General features: G+C 45.1%; 1 protein-coding gene, 1 long non-coding RNA gene and 1 other non-coding gene across 4 annotated transcripts in view; 1 reads left to right on the plus strand and 2 right to left on the minus strand.

The window, feature by feature from the left end:
- LOC132539958 (uncharacterized) overlaps positions 1-25,913 on the minus strand; it is a 417,285-nt gene that overhangs the window by 137,977 nt on the left and 253,395 nt on the right. The gene's annotated exons all lie outside the window — the stretch shown is intronic.
- On the plus strand, positions 568-673 carry LOC132540047 (U6 spliceosomal RNA). The gene has a single exon (XR_009551323.1). It is a non-coding gene; the product is annotated as a U6 spliceosomal RNA (small nuclear RNA).
- Positions 719-13,278, minus strand: LOC103127831 (GTPase IMAP family member 5-like). Of its 2 annotated transcripts, XM_060196808.1 has the most exons (4): positions 13,107-13,278; positions 4,682-4,715; positions 3,071-3,172; positions 719-2,960 (listed from the first exon to the last, which is right to left on the minus strand). In XM_060196808.1, exons 2-4 carry the CDS (start codon positions 4,707-4,709, stop codon positions 2,095-2,097), a joined length of 996 nt encoding a protein of 331 aa, XP_060052791.1. In that variant the 5' UTR covers positions 4,710-4,715; positions 13,107-13,278; the 3' UTR covers positions 719-2,094. The 2 variants fall into 2 exon arrangements, with proteins under 2 accessions (XP_060052791.1, XP_060052790.1); XM_060196807.1 differs by lacking the exon at positions 13,107-13,278 and having other exon boundaries at positions 4,682-4,884.

Raw genomic sequence — 25,913 nt, forward strand, 5'->3', positions numbered from 1 at the left:
AAAAATAAAACTAAAAAAAATAAAACAGAATGAATCATCTTTCTGTTCCTTCACCTCAGTTGATGTTATCTCTTCTCTGAAATGCAGATACTAATAGTATTTACTTTAGTGATACATTATGAAGTATGCATAAATCAGTTAACACTGTAAACACCCAATAACTTACAGTCAGTGTGGGTTACAATTATATTCTACCAGGAGTCCAGCGGTAGCCTAGCGGGTTAAGTACAGGTGGCGCAAAGTGCAAGGACCGGCATAAGGGTACCAGTTCGAGCCCTCTGCACCCCACCTGCAGAGGAGTCACTTCACAGGCAGTGAAGCAGGTCTGCAGGTGTCTATCTTTCTCTCTCCCTTTCTGTTATACCCTCCATTTCTCTCTGTCCTATCTAACAATTACAACATCATCAACAACAACAGTAATAACTACAACAAATAAAAAAAAAACAAGGGCAACAAAAGGGGAAATAAATAAATAAATAAGCAATTACATTCTACCATCCCCATACTTCCCTAGCTGTTCTCCTCTGAAAATTCTCTCTCACTATCTCTCTCTCAAAATAAAAAAAAGCCCTCACATCAAAGGAACATGTGCCAAAATTGGAAGGCTACAAAAAAGTAAGCATGGCCCCTGTTTAAGAATGACTAACAGATCCATGAATTATGACATATTTTTGAAAGCAACAGATGCCCAACTAAATAATAATATCCCAAACATCAATAACTTGAGAAATGAGATTTATTGATTGTTGTAATTGGAAATCAGGAATGGGAAAGCTTCTGGTTCGGTTAGTTCAGGAGCACAGGTGTGGTTCAGTTCTCTACTCTCCTCCAAAGGGTTGTCTCCAACTTCAGACAAAATGGCTGCTGGAGTTCCGAGCATCACACTCCAATCTCCAATCCAACAAGGTCCAGAGGTAGAAGCAACACTGACTCTCTGTGGGCCTCTGTTGGGAGGGGAGGTTTCTCTTCACTTCTCACTGGCTTCCTTCCTGAACAGACAATTAGTCCCTGACAAAAAGATCACATTACAGATGGACTAGGCTGCCCTGGCATTGAATGGCTGTCCTTTTAATCTTGAGGAAGAGACCTGATCCAAATGGGAAATCTCTAAAAAAAGGAAAAGTAGGGGGCTGCTGGGGGTGCAGCTGTTTGAGTCACACATTACAATGCACGAGGACCCGAGTTCAATCCCCTGAGTGGAAAGCTTTGCAAGTGATGAAGCAGGGCTGCGGATGTCTCTCTGTCTCTCTCCCTTTTATCGTCCCCTTCCCTCTCAGTTACTGGCTGTTTCTATCCAATAAATAAATAAAAATAATTTTTAAAAAATTAATAAAATAAAGGATCTGGGAGCTTCCTGGACAGGAACCCAGGTTGTCTACAGACCCCACGGACACATTTCAGAATTGATGGCACCAAGAACCACGATCCCAGGTTGTTGGGACAAAGGTGTAATTAGCATACAGCTGATGTCAGCCTGACAAGCATAGAAGGGGCTTATGCAAAGCCATAAGGGATTGTGGGTGTGTCAGAAGTTATTTAAGCAAGTTTCTTTGGGAAATGACTCTGTTCCCACCTGCTCGCGATTCCTGCACACTTTGTCCCTTCTCCCCGAATCTGACATGCTGCTTCCCCCAGGAGCCAAACAAGTGTAGCCAAGCGCTGGTAACTAGCTTACAAGTCTATGGCCATCATGACTAGCTGATGTCTGCCCATTTGCCGAAATAAATAGCCTAGGATGTAACAGACATCCCGTTTGTTAAATGCTGACCAAAGCCACTTGAAAGTCTTATATTTTAAGAGATCCCTTTTTAAGGGGTTTTTATTGTTATCTTTATGTACTGTATGAAGACTATTAGAATTTAAGAGAGTAGGGGGAGACAGAGAGGGAGAGAGACATCGGCAGCCCTGCTTCACTGCTTGCAAAGCTTTCCCCCTGCAGGTGGGGACCAGGGGGCTCAAACTGGACTCTTTGTGCGCTGTCACGTGTGCGCTTAACCTGCTGGGTCACCACATGGTCCCAGTCTTTTATTTTTAATTACTACACCAGGTGGCATCTTCGTAGGTCATGCTTTCTGAGGGGCTGCTGACATGCAGCTACAGAACATAGAACATGGAAAGGACTAGGAAAAACATTAAGCTGCACCAAATCACACAAGCACAAAACTCAGAGTGCTCAGTGACCCAGCTCTTGGCTCTGAGCAGCACCCTCCTGAGGCAGCTGCTCCCCGCTTGCAGGTGCTGCCTCTGCTGCTCCACCTGCCTCTGCACCTGGGCCAGGTAGCGCCTGTGCTCCTCTGTGCCGGGCCTGCCCCCACTCTGCAGCAGCAGCTGGGCCTCCCAGTAGAGCTGGTTGCTGAGGCAGGTGCCCTCGAGCTCCCTCTCCAGCACAGCCATGAGCCCCTCCAGCTGCGCCCTCTGCTCCTCTCTGCTGGCCCTGTTGTTGAAGCCATAGTACCTCCCCCCGCACTCCTTCACCAGCCTGCGCAGCCTGAGGTTGTCTGTGCCCGCCACATAGTCCTGCAGAGACTCAGCCCCCAGGTCCTCCACGTGGGTGAAGAGGAGCACCATGTGCCTCAGGGTCCCCTCCCCAAAGACCTCCTGGACCCTCCTCACGGCCTCTGAGTCCTGGGCAGTGAAGCGGCCCAGCTGGGTGACTAGCAGCAGCACGTGGGGCCCTGGGGCTGAGAGCAGGTAGCAGTCCCCTATGTCCCTGTAGGTGTCCTGGGTGGGGGGCTGGGCCTCAAAGATGGGGGGCGTGTCAACCACCAGGATGCTCCTGCCATTCCAGCTGCCAATGGCCTTCTGGCACTTGGTGGTGACAGGTTGGGGGGACAGCCGGGACTCGAACTCTCGCCGCTGGAGGATGGTGTTCCCGGTGGAGCTTTTCCCACTGCCAGATTTTCCCACCACGATGATCCTAAGTGGAGGTGACAGTGAATCCGGCCTCTCTTTCTTCCCCTCTGTTAGAGCATATGAAACAGGTGTCAGAAGATGGCTCAGTGGGTACCACACTTCCCTTTCTATAAGTGAGACACTGGGTTAGAGCCCCAGCAGTGTATGGGAGACTCACCGGGGGCACCGAGGGGAGCTTCATGGGTGGGGGACTCGCACTGTGTTAGCTCCTCCTGGCTGACTCCGTCTTCCTCTCTCGATCTTTTTAAGACTGAGGATCCTATAAAACCATTTGGGAAGGTATTTAACAGTTTCTTAGGTTTGATTGATCAATTCAGATTTTGAAAACACTTCATTTTATTTTAATGACAGAAATGGAGAGACAGAGCAGAGCCCTGCTCAGCTCTGGCTGATGGTGGTGCTGGAGATTACACCCAGGAACTCAGAGCCTCAGGCAGGGGAGTCTTTTGAAGAATCATTGTGCTGTCTCCCCAGCCCAATCAATTTAGATTTATAGGAAGCGTTTACCCATGTGTGAACTGATAATGACTACTCCTACTCTTTATTACTGGATTCACATATTACCATGTGCAAGGACCCTGGTTCAAATCCCTGCTTCCCACCTGTGGGGGCCAGGGGGTCACGAACAGTAAAGAAGAACTGCAAGAGTCTGTCTGACTCTCTTCCTCTTTCTCTTCCTCTCCCACCTTAATTTAGGACCTTAATTTCTTTCTTAGCAAACTAAAAATTTACAAGAACATGTGCAGTGTTTCTTTATATATTAAAGCAAGAAATATATATATATATATATATATATATCAGAACTTTAAGAAAAACTACTTCAGGGGCTGAGCTGTGGCACACCTGGTTGAGCACACATGTTACAATGTGCAAGGACCCAGCTTTGAGTCCCTGGTCCCCACCTTCAGAGAAAAAGCTTTGGGAAAAGTGAAGCACTATTGCAGGTGTCTGTCTCTCTCCCTCTCTATCTCACCCTTCCCTCTCAATTTCTGGCTGTCTATCCAATAAATAAATGAAGATCATTAAATTTTTTTAAAAATAAAGGAAAAAACTTTACTGCGGCGAGACTGTCTTATATCAGACACAACAGCAATCACAAATGCTGGAGAGGTTGTGGGAAAAAGACACCTTCCTGCACTGCTGGTGGGAATGTAATTGGATCCAATACCTGTGGAAATCAGTCTGGAGAACTCTCACAGGACTAGAAATTAACCTACCATATGACCCTGCAATTCCTCTCATGGGCATATATCCTAAGGATACAAACACTCTCATCTTGGATGGAGCTTGAAGGAATCCTATGAAGTGAGATCAGCCAGAAAGAGGAGGATGAAGATGGAATGACCTCACTCATGGAAAGAATTATAGAAATAAGAACAGAAGGGGAAACACAAAGCAGAACTTGGACTTGATTTTCTGTATTGCACCAAAGTAAAGGACTCTGGGGAGGAGGGGAGGGTTCATGTCCTGGTGCATAATAGTGGAGGAGGACCTAGGATAGGGTGAGAGCATGTTGAAGAAAACTGAGAAATATTTTCACATGAACTAACAACTGTGTCTACTGTAAACCATTAATACCCCAATAAGAAATAATACAAAAGAAATACACAAGAGAAAACTAGTCTAATCTGCTATATTTCCAAAGGGAGATACAGTTTTTTCAGTGGGAGGGATTCAATGCTGTATCTCTAGTTACAAGACAGGAAGTTTGTGCCCCACTAGTGAGCTCTTGACTCCAAGGACTGTGCAGACCCCACCAGACCCTTACCTTTCCTGCTATTCTTCAGTCCTTCCATGGTGTTCTGGAGAGAAAGGCAGACAGGGATTATTAAAATGGGAGTCAGATCTCTGTGGAAGCTGTCCCAAGGCAGCATGTTTTCTACATGAGGGAACAGAGGTGCGAGGAAGAAGCTCTTGAAGATCACACATCATTCAGAGGACAAGTCAAGACTGAGTCCAGATGTGCTGACCCCCAGCCAGTCCTGGTCCTTCCCTGAGTTTCCTCCTGGAAGAAATATAAACAGTCTGCCGGCATATCCACCTTGGCTACAACAAGAATGCAACTAGAGAGAATTCTATTGACTGAGGTAAGCCAGAAAGATGGCAAATGCTAGAAGAAGAAGCCAGAAAGATGAGGATGAAGACCAAATAAGGTCGCTCACAGGCGGGCTCTCAGAAACAAGGCAAAGGACAATACAGGGCGAATCCTGAATGGACTGCAGTCTGTCACAGCAGATCTGGGGGCTCAAAAGGAGAAGGAAGGTGCACTACAGGGAGACTGGGAGCCCAAGGCCCTATGGTGGAGTAAGATGATGGTTTGGTTGAAGGTGAAATACGCTGATATTTAGGGGGAGGATGGTGGTACACCTGGTCATGCACATACATTACGGTGCACAAGAAACCTGGTTCAAGCTCCCGCTCCCCATCTGCAGAGGGGGAGCTCCATGAACGATGAAATAGTGTTGTAGGTCTCACTCTCTCTCTTTCTTACTCTGTGTGTATCTCCTTTCCTCCCCAGATCCCTCTTCCCTCTCAAATTATTTGAATTTCTATTGAAAATATATAAATATTAAAATTTTTAAAAAGAGGAACCAAGCAGTGGCGCACCAAGCTAAGCGCACATAGTATGACGCGCAAGGACCTGCATAAAGATCCTGGTTTGAGCCCACAGCTCCCTGCCTGCAAGGAGGTCACTTCACATGTGGCAAAGCAGGATGGCAGGTGTCTATCCTTCTCTAACCCTCCCTATCTCCCCAACCCTCTTGATTTATTATAAAAGATAGAAAAAAATAGCCTCCAGGAACAGTGGATTCATAGTGCAGGCATTGAGCCCCAGAAATAACCCGAGGCAACCAAAAAAATTTTTTAACTAATAAAGTCATGGGCCCTTTGGAATATACCTAAAATAGACCTATCAGCTATTTCCAAAATGGAAACCCCAAATCTTCATCTGCAATATTCTTGCCTTTAGGTTCATGATTAGTCAGTAATTTGTTTGGCTTTATATGTTAACTCTTCTTTCAGCCACCAGGTTCCAGATGCTACTATGATGCCAACTGGACTCCCCTGAGCAGGTGACCCCACCAATGTGTCCTGGAGCCCTGATTACCCAGAGCCCTTCCCCACTAGGGAAAGAGAGAGACAGACTCTTGAGTATGGATCGACCTGTCAATGCCCACGTTCAGTGGGGAAGCAATTACAGAAGCCAGACCTTCCACCTTCTGCATCCCTCAATGACCCTGGGTCCATACTCCCAGAGGGATAAAGAATAAGAAAGCTATCAAGGGAGGGGATGGGATACGGAGTTCTGGTGGTGGGAGTTGTACCCCTTTCATCCTACGGTCTTGTCAATGTTTCCATTTTATAAATAAGTAAATAAATGTACTGATATGTAAATTTACTAACTTGGGGAGACCATGTGCTCCTGTGACAACAAAAAAAAATCCTCTAAATCAACATTTCCTCAATAAGTGATATTGTAATTTAAATATATATCATCCAACAAGTGAGTACAGACAGGGGCCCTCTGTGGGTCTACCTTTAGGGTCAAATTAATGCTAAAACTCAATTTTGGTGAAGGAATCCTGTGCAGAGATTCATAAACAAAATTCCTTCCAGGGAGGGGAGATAATTGAGGAATCAGAGCACACACCTTGCCCTGTGTGAAGCGCAGAGGTCAAGTCCTGATGCATCATGGGAGATCCATGAATGGTGGAGCAGTGCCATGGTGTCTCTCCTCTCTCTATCTCTCTTCACTTCTCACTTAAGTTTTCAAATGTTCAATGACTCTGTAGGAACATACACACACACCCCAGGATTCCTTCCCTGATGCCACATAAATGAACTTCCTGAAAAAAAGAAGCGTGATAGTCAAACTATCTCTAGGGGTCTGTGACAGCTACAGTGGTTATTAGGGGGTGGATGACACAGGACCCTTGAGAGGGCACAATGGCTGATACACTGTGTATCAGTGTGGAACTGTACCCCTGGAATCTTACAGTATTGCAACACTCTGTCAGATCACTACTAAGTAATATTTTTAAAAGAAAAGGAGAGGGCCTTGTGGTGGGGCAACCTGTTGAGTGTGCACATAGTACAAAGCAAATGACCTGTGAAAGGATATGGGTTCGGTCCCCTGGCTCCCCATCTGCAAGAGTGTAGCTTCACAAACAGTGAAGCAGGTCTGCAGGTGTCTATCTGCCTCTTCCCTCTCTATCTCCCCTCCTCTCTTAATTTCTCTCTGTCCTATCCAATAAAATGGAAAAATCAGCTGCCAGGAGCAGTAGACTCATAGTACCAGCACCAAGCCCCAATGATAACCCTGGAGGCAAGAAAAAATATATAGAAGTAAATAAATAAATTTTAAAAAGTAAAAGGGGAAAATTAGTCCTTCCTCAAGTTTTCATAGTGGAAGGTACCAGCTTGACAAGTAGGAAAAAAGTATCTATTACAATTCTGAACACAACAGAAGCAGGAGCCTCCCTGTCTCATTGCCTTAAGAAATATTTTAATAATAGCTATTTAATAGTTATGAATAAAATTGTAATATCACAGGGGTACAATTCTACACACTTCCCACCATCAGCGTTCAGTGTCCCATCCCCTCCACTGGAAGCTTCCCTGTTCTTTATCCCTCTGGGAGTATAGACCAAAATTCCTTATGGGGAGCAGAAGGTGGGAGTTCTGGCCTCTGTGACTGCTTATCTGCTGAACATGGATGTTGGCAGGTGGATCCATACTCCCAGTCTGTTTCTCTCTTTCCCTAGTGGGGGAGTGTTCTGGAGAAGACACATTGGTGAGGTCATTTGCCCAGCAAGCAATCACAGGATCGAATCACAGTAGCATCTGCTACTTGGTGTCTGAAAGATGATGAGATATAAAGCTAAGGTAGGAATAAGCAGATGAAATTAGGAGACTTCCTGTGGGAAGAAGCTAGGAAGCCTATCTTAGGTATGTTTCAAGAAGTCCATGACTTTAGGAATTTTTTGAGCTATGACTATAGACTGTAAACTCAGACTGACATGGACTCAGAGGTTATACAGGCTCCTGTGCTAAATATGAAGAGATATGGGCCCTGGATCAGATCAATGGGGCTAACAGTTAATGGTATGTATATACTTTCTCCATGTTTTGGAGCTACTCTCTGCCCTAATGTAGCTTTCTAACCTTATTCTCAACTCTGACACCATATTCCCAGACAATAGTTTAGCCCACCTGCATATTAGCTGTCAGAGTCAGGCAAAAATTGCCTTAAGGATGATTTACCCAAGTAGAAGGGAGGGATAGAAAGCCAGGAGGTGGGTTCTGGGCAGACAGGGTGGGGACCTAAATCCTTTATATCATCCCATCTCATGGATATTGAGATGAAAACAAAGCCCATAGCAGGTCTGAAGCTCAGCTGTCCACCCTGCAGAAAAAGAGCAGGTAGGACTGTGGAAGGGTGTGAGTTTCAGTTTGTCTCATCCTGTTTTCTGCAAAGTAGGCTTTAGCAGATCGACCATTTCTTGCAAAAACAGTTCCTGAAAGTAGCATACTAAGAGTCCATTATCTTTTGCTTAACTCCTTATCGAGTCTGAGCCACTTCATCCCTCTGGAATCCTGTCAGGGACCCCGGTCCCTCTGAGGCCACTGTGGTAACTTTAGTGATGAAACTAGAACCACTCCTGGCAAACTAAGTGGAGTTGAGCTGGAGTAGACTGTCAGCAGAAAGAAAGCCTGGTTGTCTTCACCCCTGCCACAGGAAGCCTCAGTTCTGAAGCAGCAGCTACCACAGGTAACTCTCTCCACCCCACTCACCTTTTCCATTGTCCATGTCCCACTGTTTCTAGATCCTTCTCTGAGCATTTCCTGTTCACTCACATGCTTCACAGAAATGGCTTCTGTTTTCATTAGTAAGGAAAACATAAACAGCCCTTCATACAGATACCCTGGCTTTAGACTTCATGCAGAAATCCAGGGTGTCCTTTCCTGTAACAGGCTCAAGGAATGACTATTACATAATGAGAATAGTGAGTCTCTGTGGCCTGGGAGGTGATTCAGCAAACAGAGTGGCATAACTTTCATGTATGAGGCCCCGGGTTCAATACCCAGAATCTTATATGTTAGAGCAGAGAAATGCTCTGGTCACTCTCATAAGGGAAATAATAAACTTTTTAAAGACTAACTAATACTTTCCAGTTATAAAAATAAAATTATTCTCCTGGGGATAAGGAAACAAACACACCCATCCAAAAACATCTATGCACACCTATGTTAGTAGCAGCACAATTTGTAATAGCCAAAACCTGGAAGCAACTCAGGTGTCCAACAACAGATGAGTGGCTGAGAAAGCTGCGGTCTATATACACAATGGAATACTACTCAAATGTTGGAAATGAAGAAGTCATTTCCTTTGCTTTATCTTGACTGGAACTTGAAGGTATTATGTGAAGTGAGATTAGTCAAAAAAAAAGAAGAACAAATGTCAGATGATCTCACTTATAGGAACAATCTCACTTATGGAACTTAAGAAACAAGGATAGACAAGGAATAACACAAAGCAAAACTTGGACTGCGTGAAGTGTATTTCCCCAAAGCACAAGACTCTAGGGAAGGGGAGTTTACAAGGGGGTTAAAAGTGTCTTGGGAGGGAGTCGGGCGGTAGCACGGTAGGTTAAGCGCACGTGGCGCAAAACGCAATGACCGGCATGGGGATCCCGGTTCGAGCCCCCGGCTCCCCACCTGCAGGGGAGTCCCTTCACAGGCGGTGAAGCAGGTCTGCAGGTGTCTGTCTTTCTCTCCCCCTCTCTGTCTTCCCCTCCTCTCTCTATTTCTCTCTGTCCTATCTAACAACAACGACATCAATAACAACAATAATAACTACAACAACAATAAAAAAGGGCAACAAAAGGGGAAATAAATAAATAATTTAAATAAATAATTTTTTAAAAAAACATTAATCCCCAATAAAGAAATTTAAAAAAAATAAAAAATAAAAAAAGTGTCTTGGGGTATCGATCTACCTATGTGTCAATGAACACACTGTAAACTATTAACACCCCCTAATAAAATGGAGGGAAGAAAAAAATGACTGCCTGAAGTAGTGGACTCTTCATGCAGGCACTCAACCCCATTGATGACCCTGGTGGGGAAAAAATGTGAGCTGAGGCTTCAGGGCACAAAGCATAACAAAGACCTGAGGCCATTGGCACCTGGGCTGTGTCAGCAAAGAAGATGAAAGAGCTATGGGAGGCCCTTCACTCCCCAGTGTGATGCTGCCTCCCTTGTACTGGGCAGGTTGGTGCCTCAAGAAGCCCCCTCCCATACATACACACAACATACACAGCTACTTGTATAACATGTTTGACACCAACAGTCACTGACCATTTAACCAAGAATGAAAAGCTGTGCTGGGTCTGCATTACATCATAGGTGCCGGGTGCAAATGGTGCCGGGTGCAAAACACAGGTTTTGAGTCAAGGTAGCATTCAAGCTTTGAACCAAAGTGTGGCTTAGTCCAAAGCCTGGCATGGGGACCATAGGCAACTTGGTCCCTCTCAGGAATATAAATATTGGTAAGTACACCAACACTCACATATTTATTTTCAGGGAGAACAAATGTATAATTGTGATAATAATATAAACAACGTCATGCTTGCACAGCACACCTTATGTAATGACTTTGCATGTCTAAACTGATTGTAGCATCACTGTATAAAAGTTTAGGCTGAGGGGCCAGTTGGTGGCACACCTGGTTACAGTGCAGAAGGACCTTGGTTCAAGCCCCTGGTCCCCATCTGCAAAGGGTAAGCTTCACAAGTGGTGAAGTAGGTCTTCAGGTGTTTCTCTGTTTCTCTCTCTCTCTCTGTCCCTCTCCCTTCTCAGTTTTTTCTGTCTCTATCCAATAATAAATAAATATATATGTATATAGACATATAGATAGATAGATAGATAGATAGATAGATAGATAGATAGATAGAAGACCAAAATAAATAAATAATAAAAGTCTCAGCTGAGAACTACAAGGCAGGGGAGGGGCTTGGGTTCTTGCTCTTGTTTGCTCAAAAAAAAACAAAATCAAGAAGCTGGACTTGCCACTGTCTCAGAACAGTGAGTCCTTTCTCATTTCTCTCCAGTACCTTTTTTGGGAATGTCACCCCTGCAGTCACAGAGTCCTCAGAGCTGCATCAGTTTCCCCATTGTACTCACGTTCAGATGTTTCTATAAGCCACCAGGTACTTGTCATATCAGGCCCCACCATGAGCTTCCCTCTCCACTCAAAAGGCCAACTCATGATCCAACAACGCCACTGTTAGATATTTATCCAAAGGACAAACAAACACTAACTAGAAGGGACATGTGCAGCCTTGAGTTCACAGCTGCACTATGCACAGTAACCAAAGAGGAAGTAGCCTAAATGCTTTTCAACAGATGACTGGATCAAAAAGTTATGAGACAAACATTCATGGAATACTACTCTGCTATCAAAAAGATGACATTGCATCCTTGGGAACAAAATGGTTGGAACTGGAGGTGATGACGCTTAGCAAAAGCAGTGAAGAGATGAAAGACAACTACCAGATGGTTTCACTCCTACGTGGAATCGAGAGATCTTATTGACATGAACTTGCAAAAAATTTAAAAAAGAAAGAAAGAGAGGAAGAAAAGAAAAAAGAAAGAAAGCAAACTATTTGTAAGACTTGTGAGAACTCTAGTGATTATCTCTGGGAGGTGGGAGGCTGGGACACAGAACTCCGGTGGCAGGTGTGGTGTGCAACTAGGCCCTGTCATCTTACATTCTTGTAACCTACTATTTATCTCAAATTAAAAAGTTAAAAAATAAGTAAAAAGCTGACCCGGGGCTGACTACACACCTGCCAGTCTCATCTCATATCCATCAGCCCTTCTGGTCACACACAGACCTGAGACCAGAGTTGGGTGAGACAGACCCAAGGAAGAGCTACTCCTGCTGCTCAAGGCCTGGGAGAGGGTCCTCTCCATCCAGGAAGCAGGAGGGTGACTCCCCCACCCGGGAAGCGCTCTTCCTACAACCTCTCACCTGTGTGCCGGGAGCCACGTGAGCCCTCCAGGAAGCTGAACCGGTCTGAGACGGTGTGAAGTTTGAGCAGGGTGTCTCTTGCTCACTGACCAAATGTAAAAATAATGCCCTCCTGACTCCTCCCAACACAGGCATCCAGGAGACAGGAGACACAAAGGAGGGGAAAAGTGGGTGTGGGCAGAGGAGCCACTGTTAAAGGGTGTCAGACAAGGGGACGAGGAGTCATCACACGGCACCACTGAGTTCATTCTGGCTCATGGCAAGGGGTAAATAATGCCTTCAAAACAATACACTGGCAGAAAGAAAGAGAGAAAGAAAGAAAGAGAAAGAAAGAAAGAAAGAAAGAAAGAAAGAAAGAAAGAAAGAAAAAGAAAGACAGAGAAAAAGGAAGGAAGGAAGGAAGGAAGGAAGGAAGGAAGGAAGGAAGGAAGGAAGGATAAGAAAGAAGGAAAGAAAGAAAGGAAGAAAGAAAGAAAGAAAGAAAGAAAGAAAGAAAGAAAGAAAGGAAAAGAAAGAAAGAAAGAGAAAGACAGAGGAAAAAGGAAGGAAGGAAGGAAGGAAGGGAGGGAGGGAGGGAAAAAGGGAAAGAGGGAAGAAAGAAGAAAGGAAAAGAGAGAGGGGGAAATTGCTTCACAGAGGCAGGTGGACTTGAGTCCTGCTCTTGAAAGTTTTCTCCTCTTTTTCAGATGGAAACCATCTCTGTCGTGTCAAGGAGATTCACCAACACGGAACGGAGTCAGCAGTGAAGGAGTCAGACTGAAACTGGAAGCTGAGCTGTGGCCACTGCCACAAAGGGGGCCCTGTGACTTCTGGGGGGTTGCAGGGGCAGGTCAGCACCCTGTGCACGCACGCACGCACCCCAATCTGCTGTGCTTTGAGCTGTGTTTCTGAGCACAAACACTGCAGCACACATACCTCTCGTTCAGTCACCAGAGGGGGACCCTCCAGACCCATCTCCTTCTAAAGCTTGGGCTCTGAAAGTCAAACCTCAGTCTTGTTTTCAGCTTGCAGTTGATGACCCACATGATTAGGGAATAAAATTAAAAAGAGTGGTTTAGGAGAGAAAGATCCGGTGTTCTGATGGGCATGAGTTGTTACTGACTAGACTAGGAAGAGAGAGACAGAGACAGAGATATACTCCCTCCCTCCTGATTACCTGGCAGGTCCTAGGATGTCTTGCAAACTTTCTAGATGGTTCTAGGGCAATCTTCTCTTCTACAGAGGCTTGCTCAGTGACTTCTAGTCTCTTCAAAAACCAAAGGGACAAGCAAACACAGGAGCAGTGAGAGACGGCAAAGCAGTCACAAATTCTAATCCACCACCGAGGGAGAGAGAGACTTATCACTCGGGGACAGGAAAAGAGCATTTAAAAAAAAGCCTGCAAAGTCAGCCTCAGAGGAGGGACCAGCACCCTCCCAGGAAGAAGAAGTTTGCTGGGGGGGGGGGGGGAGTTTGACTTTTTTTTCTTTACTTTTGTTTTTAATGCGAGCTTCTATTTCCTTCTTCCTTTCACCTCACTATAAACATCTGTGCAAAGTAAATCCCCTCCCAGAATGACTCCAGAATGAGACCTGGAAAAGGCTGAGTTTCTCAGCCAACCAACCCAGTGATGGCCTCACTCATCCAAACTAGAAGTAACTTCTCTCTCTGCCCCTACTGTTACTTTCTTCACCATCACATATCCTCCAGGACAGAAAAAGACAGAAAGATCTTTAAAAATATCTCTTTTTTTTGTTAAAGCAAAGAAATTATTTATTATATTTTATTTGTTAGATAGAGACAGAGAGAACTTGGAGTTGGGAGGTGGTGCACCTGGTTAAGTGTACAAGTTACCATGTGCAAGGACCCTGGTTCAAGCCCCCAGTCCCCAACTGCAGGGGAAAGATTTACAAGTGGTGAAACAGTACTGCAGGTGTCTCTTGCTCTCTCTATTTCCTCCTTCCCTTCAATGTCTGGATATGTCTATCCAATAAATAAATAAAGATAATAATTTTTTTATTTTCTTGATTTATAAAAAGGAAACACTAACAAAAACCATAGGGTAAGAAGGGGTACAACTCCACACAATTCCCACCACCAGAACTCCGTATCCCATCCCCTCCCCTGATAGCTTTCCTATTCTTTATCCCTCTGGGAGCATGGACCCAGGGTCACTATGGGATTCAGAAGGTGGAAGGTCTGGCTTCTGTAACTGCTTCCTCACTGAACATGGGCGTTGGCTGTCGATCCAAACTCCCAGCCTGTCTCTCTCTTTCCCTAGTGAGGCAGGGATGTGGGCAAGTGGGGCTTCAGGACACATTGGTGGGGTCGTCTGCCCAGGGAGGTCCAGTTGGCATCATGGTAGCATCTGGAACCTGGTGGCTGAAAGAAGAGTTAACATATAAAGCAAAACAAATTTTTGACTAATCATGAACATAAAGGCTGGACTAGTGCAGATGAAGATTTGGGGGTCTCCATTTTGTAGATAGTTAGTAGGCCTATTTTAGTTATATTCCAAAGGGCCCATGAGTATAATAGTTATTTGGTTTTTCTTTTTCTTTTTTTTTCTGAGCCTGAAATATGATATGCAGGTGGATCCAAGTTATTATCTGGGGAGATGGTGTCATGGCTGGGAAAAGGACCAGAAAGCTGGATCAGGGAAGAGAGTATCTCCCAAATATGGGAAAGGGGTATAAATATTGTTGACTGTAAACCCCATCGATTTGATGTGATCTGGGGCCCATATTCAGCTTAGGAGTCTGTGTGACCTCTGCATCCCTGTAGATCTGAGCTCACATTCTGTGGTCATGAGTAGGAACATTCCAAGCTGCCCCAATTTCAGAACCCAACTTCCTCAGGGGGAAAATAGATTATGTTGTCCAGCATCCCTTCGGAGGATGGAACATTCTCTATCGTTGTTAATCCAAGTTGAGGGCAAGGTCCTATGGGGGCCCACAAAGGGGTCTATTTTGTTATTCCTGATAGAGATGACTGGTAACAATGGAGAGAGGGGTTTATTCAAGGTCTAGGCCCACCAAGTCTATTTGGGAGACTCAGGACTCCCTGATTAGGGCCCCAGCTGGTGGAATGGCCTGATAGTGACTAAAGAGTCATCATTAAAGTACGCCAGTCTCTTGCCCTTATTCGGCTTTTGTGGGCCTTGCTTTGATAAAGTTAGCTTTGGAGTGAGTGAGAGAACTGTAATAGGAAGTAGATGAGGAGGGTATCTAAGTCTAAGTGGACTCTACTTCATTAGGAGCTTCATGGTGTCTTTTTTGATCTTTCTACTTCCTTGCTTCAGTTATTGACTCACCGCAGACTATTTTGCAATTTTGCTTTCAGGTCTGTATTTTACCATAATTTATGGATACATGTGACCATATGCCCTATCTCATGTGACGTGATCTATCTTATCTATCTTCCTAACAAATTAGGAAGTGAACCACCTGAAATGGAATTAGAGAATCTTATGAAAGGGAAGGTCTCACCCAAGTAATGAGGCTGACAGGTTGACATTCCATGCCTGACGTCTCTACACACAGTCTGAAGTGAAGCATGCCGAAGTGGTATTCATTGTGTTGATGAGGTTGGGATCAGTAGATGCAATATCATTTGGTATGAATTGAGAGAAGCATGCAGGAGTGAGCCCCACCCTAGAGGTTCCAGGACTGGAGGATATATAGACTCTGTAGAGGAAGTGGGAGGTTCCTGCTATCTTAGGGTTTAAGACGGCAATAGATATTATTGCTGTAATCACATTATTTGACAATTGGGTTAACTTTGAAAATCCCTTTGTTAGAATGTGCTGTATCATAGATAACATCACCATAATTTATGTCCTTTGACATTATTTGTATATGGATGTGTCTTACAGGGGAACGCCACCAGTAGCTTCTGTTTTCCCTGGTCTAAACTTTTAAGAGAGTCAACATTTCAGAGACTTAGGCTATGGTCTGTGCATTAAAGAGTTTGAGACATTCAATCAATTTTCCCCTCTCATATTACTTAAATAGCTATTTATATGACTACAACTTAATAGTATACATAAACACCATTCCTACTACCAAAAGACTATGTCCTATCCCATCCTTCCCCTATCACCCCCCAGTGAAACCGACCATCCATCCTCACACTCAACCCAGAGATTTTTACTTTGGTGCCCTACTCCAAACTCAGTCAAAACCTGCTTTGAGTTGCCCTTTCTGTTCTTCTTTCTCATCTTCTGTTGATGAGTGGGATCATCCTATACTCATCTTTGTCTTTCTGACTTAGCTCACTTAACATAATTCCTGGGTCAGAAAAGGTGGGTTCATTGTTCTTAATAGCTGCATAGTATTCCACTGTGTAGTAACTGCATAGTATTCCATTGTGTATATAGACCACAGCTTTCTCAGCCACTCATCTGCTTTTGGGCACCTGGGTTCCTTCCAGGTTTTAGCTATTATGAACTGTGCTGCTATGAACATAGGTGTACACACATCTTTTTGGTTGGGTGTTATGGAATCCTTGGGGTAGATCCCCAGGAGATGAATTACTGGGTCATATGGAAGGTCCATGTCTAGCTTTGTGAGAATTCTCTAGACAGCTCTCCATAGGGGCTGGACAAATTTACATTCCCACCAGCAGTGCAGAAGGGTTCCTCTGTCCCCACAGCCTCTCCTGCATTTGTTGCTGCTGTCCTTTTTTGATGTATGCCATTCTCACAGGAGTGAGGTGGTATCTCATTGTCATCTTTATTTGCATCTCTCTGACAACCAGAGACCTGGAGCAGTTTTTAATATGTTTGTTAGCCTTTTGGATCTCCTCTGAAGTGAATGTTCTGTTCATATTCTCTGCCCATTTTTGGATGGGGACATTTGCTTTTTTCGTGCTAAGTTTGCTGAGCTCTTTGTATATTTTGGTGATTAGTTTCTTGTCTGATGTATGGTATGTGAAGATCTTCTCCCATTCTGTGAGGGGTCTCTTTGTTTGTGTGTTAGTGTCTTTGGCTGTGCAGAAACTTTTCAGTTTGATGTAGTCCCATTGGTTTGTTTCTGCTCTAGTCTTCCTTGCTATTGGGTTTGTTTCATCAAAGATGTCCCTGAGGTTTAGGTGGGAAAGTGTTCCACCAATGTTTTCCTCTAACTATTTGAAAGTTTCTGGTCTAACATCCAGGTCCTTGATCCATTTGGAGTTTATTTTTGTTTCTGGTGAGATACGGTGGTTCAGTTTCATTCTTCTGTATGTTTCAACCCAGTTTTCCCAGCACCATTTATTGAAAAGAGCCTCCTTCCTCCATTTAATACTTTGGGTCCCCTTATCAATGATTAGATGGCCATTGGTGTGGGGGATAAAAAACTATTTTTAAAGACAAAAAAAAATAAACCTGATAAGGAAAGGGCAATAGAGAGAAAGAGACAGAGACATCTGCAATACTGCATCACCACTTGAAAAACTCCCACCTCCCTGCACGTGGGGGCTGGGGGGCTGCAATGAGGGTCCTTGTGCTTGGTGACATGTGCTCTTAACAGGGTGCACCACACCCAGCCCCTAGGATCGTGTCTTCAATGCCAGTCTAAGTCAGAAGCTATGTAAACTGGGGTTACCCTTCCTGATGAGGGGTGCTGAGGAGTCAGTACAATCCCAGGCTCTGGGTGGCAGGGGGACAGAGAGCCCCCAACCTCAGCCAGGTAGCTCCCAGGTACAAACCTCAGACAGGACCCAGGTGAGTGACGCATATCCCCTTTCCTCTCCCCAGAAGCATCAGAGCAGAGAGAGAAGACATGTTTGAGGACCCTTCCCACCTGTGGCACTGACAAGACCCCCGTGTCACACACACACGCACACATACACCCACAATAGCAAAACCAAAGCAGGTGTCTGCATCCTCCACTCCAGACTCCAATGGCTGAGAGAGGAATCCATCCTAAGAAAGCAGAATCAACGCAATCTGAGCCCGAAATCTAAAGCCACAACGCCACCCCCTGGGAAAAAAGTGAATTGCAGTTGATTACAGAGCTGATGGATTAAGTACAAAGCAAGTGAAAAAGGAAGCAGGGGCGAAACTCCAGGTGTAATGACTGACTTTCCCACGAGGGACAGACAGACACAGGCTGGGGGTGTGGATCCACCTGCCAACACCCATGTCCAGCGGAGAAGCCATGACAGAAGCCACAACTCCCACCTTCTGCTCCCCATAGAGAATTTGGGTCCAGGCTCCCAGAGGGGTAAGCGTTAGGGGAAGATGACCAGAGGGCTCTGAGCCCCAACTCCATCAGGACCTGAAGCATTTGTCACCAGGAATCTAGTTTCTATCCCATCACTAAATGGGAAGTGAGTCTGGAGATCACCAGAGGAAGCCAGGCACTGCTTCTCTTATCTGAGAGAGGAAGAAGAGGAAAAAGGAAGGACACTCAGAAGTGGTAACAGGTGTAGCATGACTTAAAAAGAAAGAGAAGGCAGGATCATAGGGGAAATTGGCAATATAGAGAGATATAGGGGGTAGGGACCAGGTGGTAGTGCACCTGGCTGATCACTCACACTACAGTGCACAAGGACCCAGGTTCAAGCCCCTGGTTTTGCAGGGGGAAAGCTGCACAGGTGGTAAAGCAGGGCTGCAGGTGTCTGTCTGTCTCTTTCCCTCTATCTTCCTCTCCCCCTCAGTTTCTGTCTCTTTCAAATAATAAGTAAATTAAAATATTTTAATGAGAGAGAAAAAGATAGGTAGATCGATAGATAGATAGATAGATGATAGGTAGATAGATAGATAGATAGACAGATAGATAGATGATAGAAATTCAACCCATGTCTGTCACCTTGGGAGGACCACTGCAGTTTTCAGTGAAGTGAATGAAGGTACAGAACTCTGGTGGTGGGAACTGTGTGGGATTATACCCCTGTTATCTTATAATCTTGTAAATCAATATTAATTCACTAATGAAAAAAATATTTTAAATTAAATGCTACCCAAAAAAGACAAACTCTCCAGCTACAATGCCCTCAGAGAGAATCAACAAGCAACTCTTGAACTCACCAAAGATACCATCCTTTGGTCAAGGTTTAAGGTAGGGGAAGGTGACTTTGTATCGTTAGTGTTTGATTACAAAACAAGTTCCTCAAGGAAGGCATTGTATAGTACTTGTATTCGCAACAGTAAAGTCACAACAATTCCTCAACAAATTCTGGAAGGAAGGAAGGAAGGAGGGGGAGAGGGAGGAGATACCTACACTGGCTGGCTGCCTTCCTGACTGGTCTCAAACATCCAGCTGACCTGATGCTGGGTGTCTCAAAATCACCCTCTTGAGTCCCAGGACAGCAGTGTCCAGTGTGAGGCAAGAGCCCCAAGCAGGCAGAAACATTCCCCTCAGCCGTGAGACGCCAAGACCCTAGAAGCCTGGGGCAGGTCAGACCTCTTTATGGGACAGAATTAAATTCTTTATTTAAATTCAGCACCAGGGAATGAATGAATTTCAGGCCTTGCACATGTGGGGAAGTTACACCTGGGCTGGGAATCTGGTGACTCACCATGGAGGAGAATGAGTGTGATGCAGGGTGAGGTGTCTTGGCATTGGTTTGGGGGTAATATGGAAACATATCTCTGTCACAACGACGTGCTTGTAAGTGAAGTGAAGCATCTCTTCATGTGTCTGCCAGCCATTTGTACAGATGATGGCTCTATCTTCCTGTTGGATTGATCCACTGACTAATATGCAGCATCCATGTCTGTTGCTTTTCACCTTCTTTGCCTGAAAGTCTAATTTACCTGATATTAGAATGCTGGGGAATGATGCAGATGCAGTCACATCTGCCAAGCTGTCCCCTCAGGCTCTGCCACTTCCTGAGATATTCTCGCAGTGCCTTTTTCAGCCAATCCTGTCCCGACACGTCACTCCTGGTTGTTGCCCTATGAAGCCCTTCTCCTTCTGCCCCTCACCCCTCTTGCCCGTTTTTTCACATTGGTGATTAGACCAAGGGAGGGTGGTCTGGGAGGAGGCCATTTTTGCTCCCTCCACATGGCCTGAACCACTGCGCTCTCACCCGACCCTGAGGTGCCTGTGCAAATAAAGATTTGTGTTCCCTCTTCGCTCCAGATCTCCTCTCTCTCTCCTCCGCGCCACAGCCTGACACCTGCTACGCCGCTTGTGAAGCAACCTCCCTACAGGTGAAGAGCCAGGGGCTTGAACCGGGATCTTTAGGCCAATCCTTGTGCTTCACGCCATATGTGCTCAACCCACTGTGCTACTGCCCAGCCCCCATGTCAATCAAATATTTGTTTGGCTTTTTATGGTAACTCTCTTTTCAGCCACCAGGTTCCAGATGCCAGCATGATGCCGACCAGACTTCTCTGGAGAGACAACCCCACCAATATGACCTGGAGCCTTGCTTCCCCAGAGCCATGCCCCACTAGGGAAAGAGAGAGACAGGCTGGGAGTATGAATAGACCTGTCAATGCCCATGTTCAGCGGGGAAGCAATTACAGAAGCCAGACCTTCCACCTTCTGCATCTCACAATGACCTAGGTCCATACTCCCAGAGGGATAGAGAATGGGAAAGCTGTCAGGGGAGGGGGTGGGATATGGAGATCTGGTGGTGGGAATTGTGTGTAGCTGTACCCCTCTTATCCTATGTTTTTGTCAATGTTTCCTTTTTATAAATAAAAAAATAATAATAATAAACAGACCAAAGTAAAGACTGGTGGGGATGTAGAGGGACTGCTTCAGCCATATAATGATGAATCATGGGGGGCCAGGTGGTGGCACAGCTAACTGAGCTCACACATTACAGTGCACAAGGACCCAGGTTCGAGCCCCTGGTCCCCACCTGCAGAAGGGAAGCTTCGCAAGTGGTGAAGCAGGGCTGCAGGTGTCTTTCTCTCTCTCTTTCTATCTCTCCCTCCCTTCTCATTTTTTGTCTCTATCCAATAATAATTTTTTTTACCTCCAGGGTTATCACTGGGGCTGGGTGCCTACACTATGAATCCATTGTTCCTGGTGGCCATTTTTTCCATTTCTTGTTGCCTCATTACCTTGTAAATGTTATAATTATTTATTTTTAAAAATATTTATTTATTTAGAATAGAGGAGAGGGGCTGAGTGGTGGTGTACCTGGTTGAGCACACATGTCACAATGTGCAAGGACCCAGGTTCAAGACCCCGGTTCCCACCCGCAGAGGGAAAGCTTTGCAAGTAGTGAAGCAGGGCTGCAGCTCTCTCTCTCTCTCTCTCTCTCTCTCTGTCTCTCCCCCTCTCTCTCTTCTCTCTTACTTTTTAGCATTTTTATTTATTATTGGATAAAGACAGAGAGAAATTGATAGGGGAGCGGGAGATAGTGAAAGACAGAGATACACCTTCAGCACTGCTTTGCCACTCATGAAGCTTTCCTTCTGCAGGTAGAGACCAGAGGCTTGAACCTGATAGATACATGATGATGATGATAGATAATGATAGATACATGATGGTAGGTGATCGATAACAATGATGATGATAGATAACAATGATGATGATAGACAGATAAGTGATAGATACATGATGATGGATAGATAACAATGATGATAGATAGATGGTAGATAAGTGATAGATACATCATGATGATGATGACAAATGTCAATAATGATTACGATGATGATGGTGGTAGAAAGACAGACAGCACGTAGATGCGTATCAACAGCAGATTGATGACAGGTGGGTAGGTAATAGACATGTAGGTGGTAGATAATGGAAGATAAACAGAAGGTGCAGGTATATAAATTGATATATATGTGAGAGATGGGTGATAGAGGGGGCAGGCGATAGCACATTAGGTTAAGCACACACACTAGAGTGCACAAGGACCCAGGTTCAAGACCCTGGTTCCCACCTGTAGGAGGAAAGCTTCACAGGTGGTGAAGCAGGGCTACAGGTGTCTCTCTGTCTCTCTCCCTCTCCTTCTCCCCCTCCACTCTCAATTTCTCTCTGTCTCTATCCAATAATAAATAAATAATTATAAAAATGGTTTTTTAATGACAGGTAGATAAGAGAAATATATGATAGAAGATATATAGGTCAGATAGATAGATATATGGATGAATAGATAGATAGATAGATAGATAGATAGATAGACGACAGATAGAATGGAAAAGGGGCTCTGTGATAGAGTGAGGATGAGGCCTCACCTGGGTGAGGCTCTGCCTCCAATCCCCAGAACCACGTAAAAATCAATATCACATGTGCTCAGAATTCTGAGGACACACTTCGTCTGTTCTCCAGAGCGTCTTGAGTCTGGCACCGGTCTTGACTCCTGCACCTTGCAAGCAAGCTAGTTGCTGCTGCTTGAGTTTGGGGGTCTTCTCCTGATTCTTGTGGCTCTGAAATCCCACAGAGGCTGGTTTAGGCACAGGAGAATGGTTATCGTGTGCGGGGAGCAAAAGGGGGCATGGAATCTAGGTGCTGGGTGTTGTGTGAAACTATAGTCCTGGAACCTTACAGTCTTGGAAGCCATTATTAAATCAGTAACATTAACTTCTGCTACCAGAGTTCTTGCTGGGACTCAGTGCCTGTATGATCAATCTACCACTCTGGTGGCCAACTTTTACCTTTTTTTATTTTTTATTTTTATTTATTTTTATTTTTTATGTTTATTTTCCCTGTTGTTTCCCTGGTTATTTTTATTGTTTTAGTTATTATTGTTGTTGTTACTGATGACATCATTGTTGGATAGGACAGAGAAATGGAGAGAGGAGGGGAAGACAGAGAGGGAGAGAGAAAGACAGACACCTGCAGACCTGCTTCACCGCCTGTGAAGTGACTCCCCCGCAGGTGGGGAGCTGGGGGCTGGAACCGGGATCCTTATGCCGGTCCTTGTGCTTCGCACCACCTGCGCTTAACCTGCTGCGCCCGACTCCCTATTTTTATTTTTAATAGAGACAGAGAAATTGGGGCCAAATCAGGGAGATAAAAAGAGAAATAGAAACACCTGCAACACTTCTTCAGTGCTTGTGACAGACACTCCCTTCCCCCCATGCAGATGGGGACCTGGGGCTTGAACCAGGGTCCCTGTACGTGGGGACATGTATGCTCAAAGGGTGCACAGCTACCCAGACCCTAAATCGCTAGTTTAAAAAAAGAAGAAAATGGGAGCTGGGCTGTGGTGCACTGGGTTAAGCGCACATACCATAAGGCACAAGGACCCACAGGAGGATCCATGTTCGAGCCCCCTGCTCCCCATCTGCAGGAGGGAAGCTTCTCAAATAGTGAAGCAGGTCTGCAAGTCTCTCTCTCTCTCTCTCTCTCTCTCTCTCTCTTTCTATCTATCTATCGATCTCCCCCTCCCCTCTCAATTTCTCTCTGCCTTATCCAATAAAATGGGGAAAACGGCCGCCAGGAGCAGTGAATTCATAGTGCTGGCACCAAGCCCCAGCGATAACCCTGGAGGCAAAAAAAAAAAAAAAAAAGAAGGAAGGAAGGAGAAAAAAAAAAAAAGAAAGAAAGAAATGAGACCAGGAAAGCCTGGTTGAGCACACACACATCACTATGCACAAGAACCCAGGTTCAAACCCCTGGCCCTCACCTGGAGGGAATAAGCCTCGTAGGGCTGCAGCTCTCTCTCTCTCTCTCTCTCTCTCTCTCTCTCTCTCTCTCTCTCGTTCCTCTCCTCTTCTCTCTCTCTCTCTCTCTCTCTCTCTCTCTCTCTCTCTCCTACACCCTTCTCAATTTCTCTCTGTCCCTATCCAATAATAAATAAATAATATTTTCAAAAAGAAAAAGATACAAACAAATTGGGAGTATTTCCTTGTAGTTCACACACTTCCCACTAGAGGGCCCTTCCACTCTGCAAATTGACGTCTTGCCAGACCTGCGGCTACTCTGGCTTTTCCTCTGCCCTTTCAGACGCTTCTCTTGGTAGCTGTTCTCATCACAGAACCCTGACCACAGGACTCTCCTCCTTCCCGTATGATGACGGGTCTTTTGTGTTTCACCTCTCTTTTTCATTCTCTTCTAAGTCTTGAATCTCTTTGGAATTTTATTGCAGTAGCTCTGGGGATTTTTTGTTTGTTTTTTTTGTCTTTGTTTTTTTATGTCTCAGTAACCCTTGCCTTCTGTCTCAGCATAGAAGACCCCTAGTTTCATCTGCTGTATTCTTAATTTTGGATTCCTGATTATTAAACATTTTTTCTGCTTCATATCTTAATGTTTTATCAGCCATCAAGTGGCAGATGCTGCCATGACGCCAGCCTGACCTCCCTGGGCAGACGCCCTCACCCATGTGTCCTGGAGCCTCCCCTCCCCAGAGCCAGACACAGGCTGGGGGTGTGGATCCACCTGTCAACACCCATGTCCAGCGGAGAAGCAATGACAGAAGCCACAACTCCCACCTTCTGCTCCCCATAGAGAATTTGGGTCCCTGCTCCCAGAGGGATAAAGAACAGGGAAGCTTCCAATGGAGGGGATGGGACAGGGAATTCTGTGGTGGGAACTGTGTGGACTTGTACCCCTGTGATCTTACAACCTTGTTCACCATTATTAAGTCACTAATAAAAATTATTGTTTAAAAGACCAAGGAAAAGAGAAAAAGAGGGCATTTAAATTGTTTCTGTACTTACTGGCAACAATTCAAAAAACATGGTGATAAAAGCAGAATGAATGGAATCAGTGGAGGTGCTTCTGAGAGAACTCAGAGAGGAAAGACAGCTGCCCGGCAGTTCTGCTCATATATGGGATACAGATGACTAAAGCAAAGGAATCTACAAGAAGAGCTGATAATAGAAATCACCAGTCTGGCTCGTGTACAATATGAGAACTAAGAGAGGTACAGGGAGGAGGGGGTAAGGGAAGGGCAGGCCGTGGGGGGCTGTGGAGGTGCACATGCTTCATGTGTGGACACGAAACACTCCTGAAGGGCCAGGCAGTGGCACAGCTGGCTGAGCACACACACTGCAGTGCCAGAGGACCCGGTTCAAGCCCCCAGTCCCCACTTCCAGGGGGGAAGCTTCACAAGTGGTCTCTCTCCCTCCCTCTCAATTTCTCTATCCAAAGTGAATAATAAATAAATGAAAATACCTTTTAAAGTACTCCAGAGGGAGTCCGGCTGTAGCGCAGCGGGCTAAGCGCAGGTGGCGCAAAGCACAAGGACCAGCATAAGGATCCCGGTTCGAACCCCGGCTCCCCACCTGCAGGGGAGTAGCTTCACAGGTAGTGAAGCAGGTCTGCAGGAGTCTATCTTTCTCTCCTCCTCTCTGTCTTCCCCTCCCTCTCTCCATTTCTCTCTGTCCTATCCAACAACGACAACAACAATAATAACTACAACAATAAAACAACAAGGGCAACAAAAGGGAATAAATAAATTAAATAAATATTTTTTTAAAAAAATTTTTTTAAAAAAGTACTCCAGAAGGGGCCGAGTGGTGGTGCACCTGGTTGAGCACACATGTTACAGTGTGCAAGGACCCAGGTTTGAGCCCCCAGTCCCCACCTGCAGGGGGAAAACTTCACGAGTGGTGAAGCAGGGCGGCAGGTCTCTCTCTTTCTCTCTCTCTCTCTCTGTCTATATATCTATCTATGTCACCCCCATCCCTCTCCATTTCAACTGTCTCTAATATATATTTTTTTAATTTTAATCACTTGTTAAAAGTACTCCAGAAATCTGATAATTTTAAAAGCAATGTGAAATCACTCATAGAGTGATTTTTTTTAAAAAAAAAAAAAAAAAAAAAAAAGGTCTTTCAATAAAATTACAATGAAATTAGAACATACCCCCTACAGTTCTGCCCATACATACCTTTGCCCAGGGGGTCCCCATCCTTATGTAAAATGATTAGGGACTCTCTTCTCTTGGGCAGGACTCCTAACCATCCCCCCAAAAAAATACCCCAAAAGAAGAAGTGTTCTACAGTGTCTCCAGGAAGTCTGAAATATCAGCTCGCCCCAGAAAGACTGTTAAGTAATTTTGGAGAAGGAATCTCTGTGGCTTTTGAGTGCGTGCATGGTTTTTGTTTTTTGTTTGCTTGTTTGTTTGTTTGTTTTTGCTGGGA

This window comes from Erinaceus europaeus, chromosome 8 (assembly GCF_950295315.1).
Source record: "Erinaceus europaeus chromosome 8, mEriEur2.1, whole genome shotgun sequence".
NCBI lineage: Eukaryota > Metazoa > Chordata > Mammalia > Eulipotyphla > Erinaceidae > Erinaceus > Erinaceus europaeus.

Coding starts and splice junctions, on each gene's coding strand:
- LOC103127831 (XM_060196807.1), bottom strand. CDS start 4,787: ATGCTGCCTTGGGACAGCTTCCACAGAGATCTGACTCCCATTTTAATA. Junction 3,173..4,681: donor ACTGAAGAATAGCAGGAAAG/GTAAGGGTCTGG, acceptor ATGGTTTTATAG/GATCCTCAGTCTTAAAAAGA. Junction 2,961..3,070: donor AGCTCCCCTCGGTGCCCCCG/GTGAGTCTCCCA, acceptor ATGCTCTAACAG/AGGGGAAGAAAGAGAGGCCG.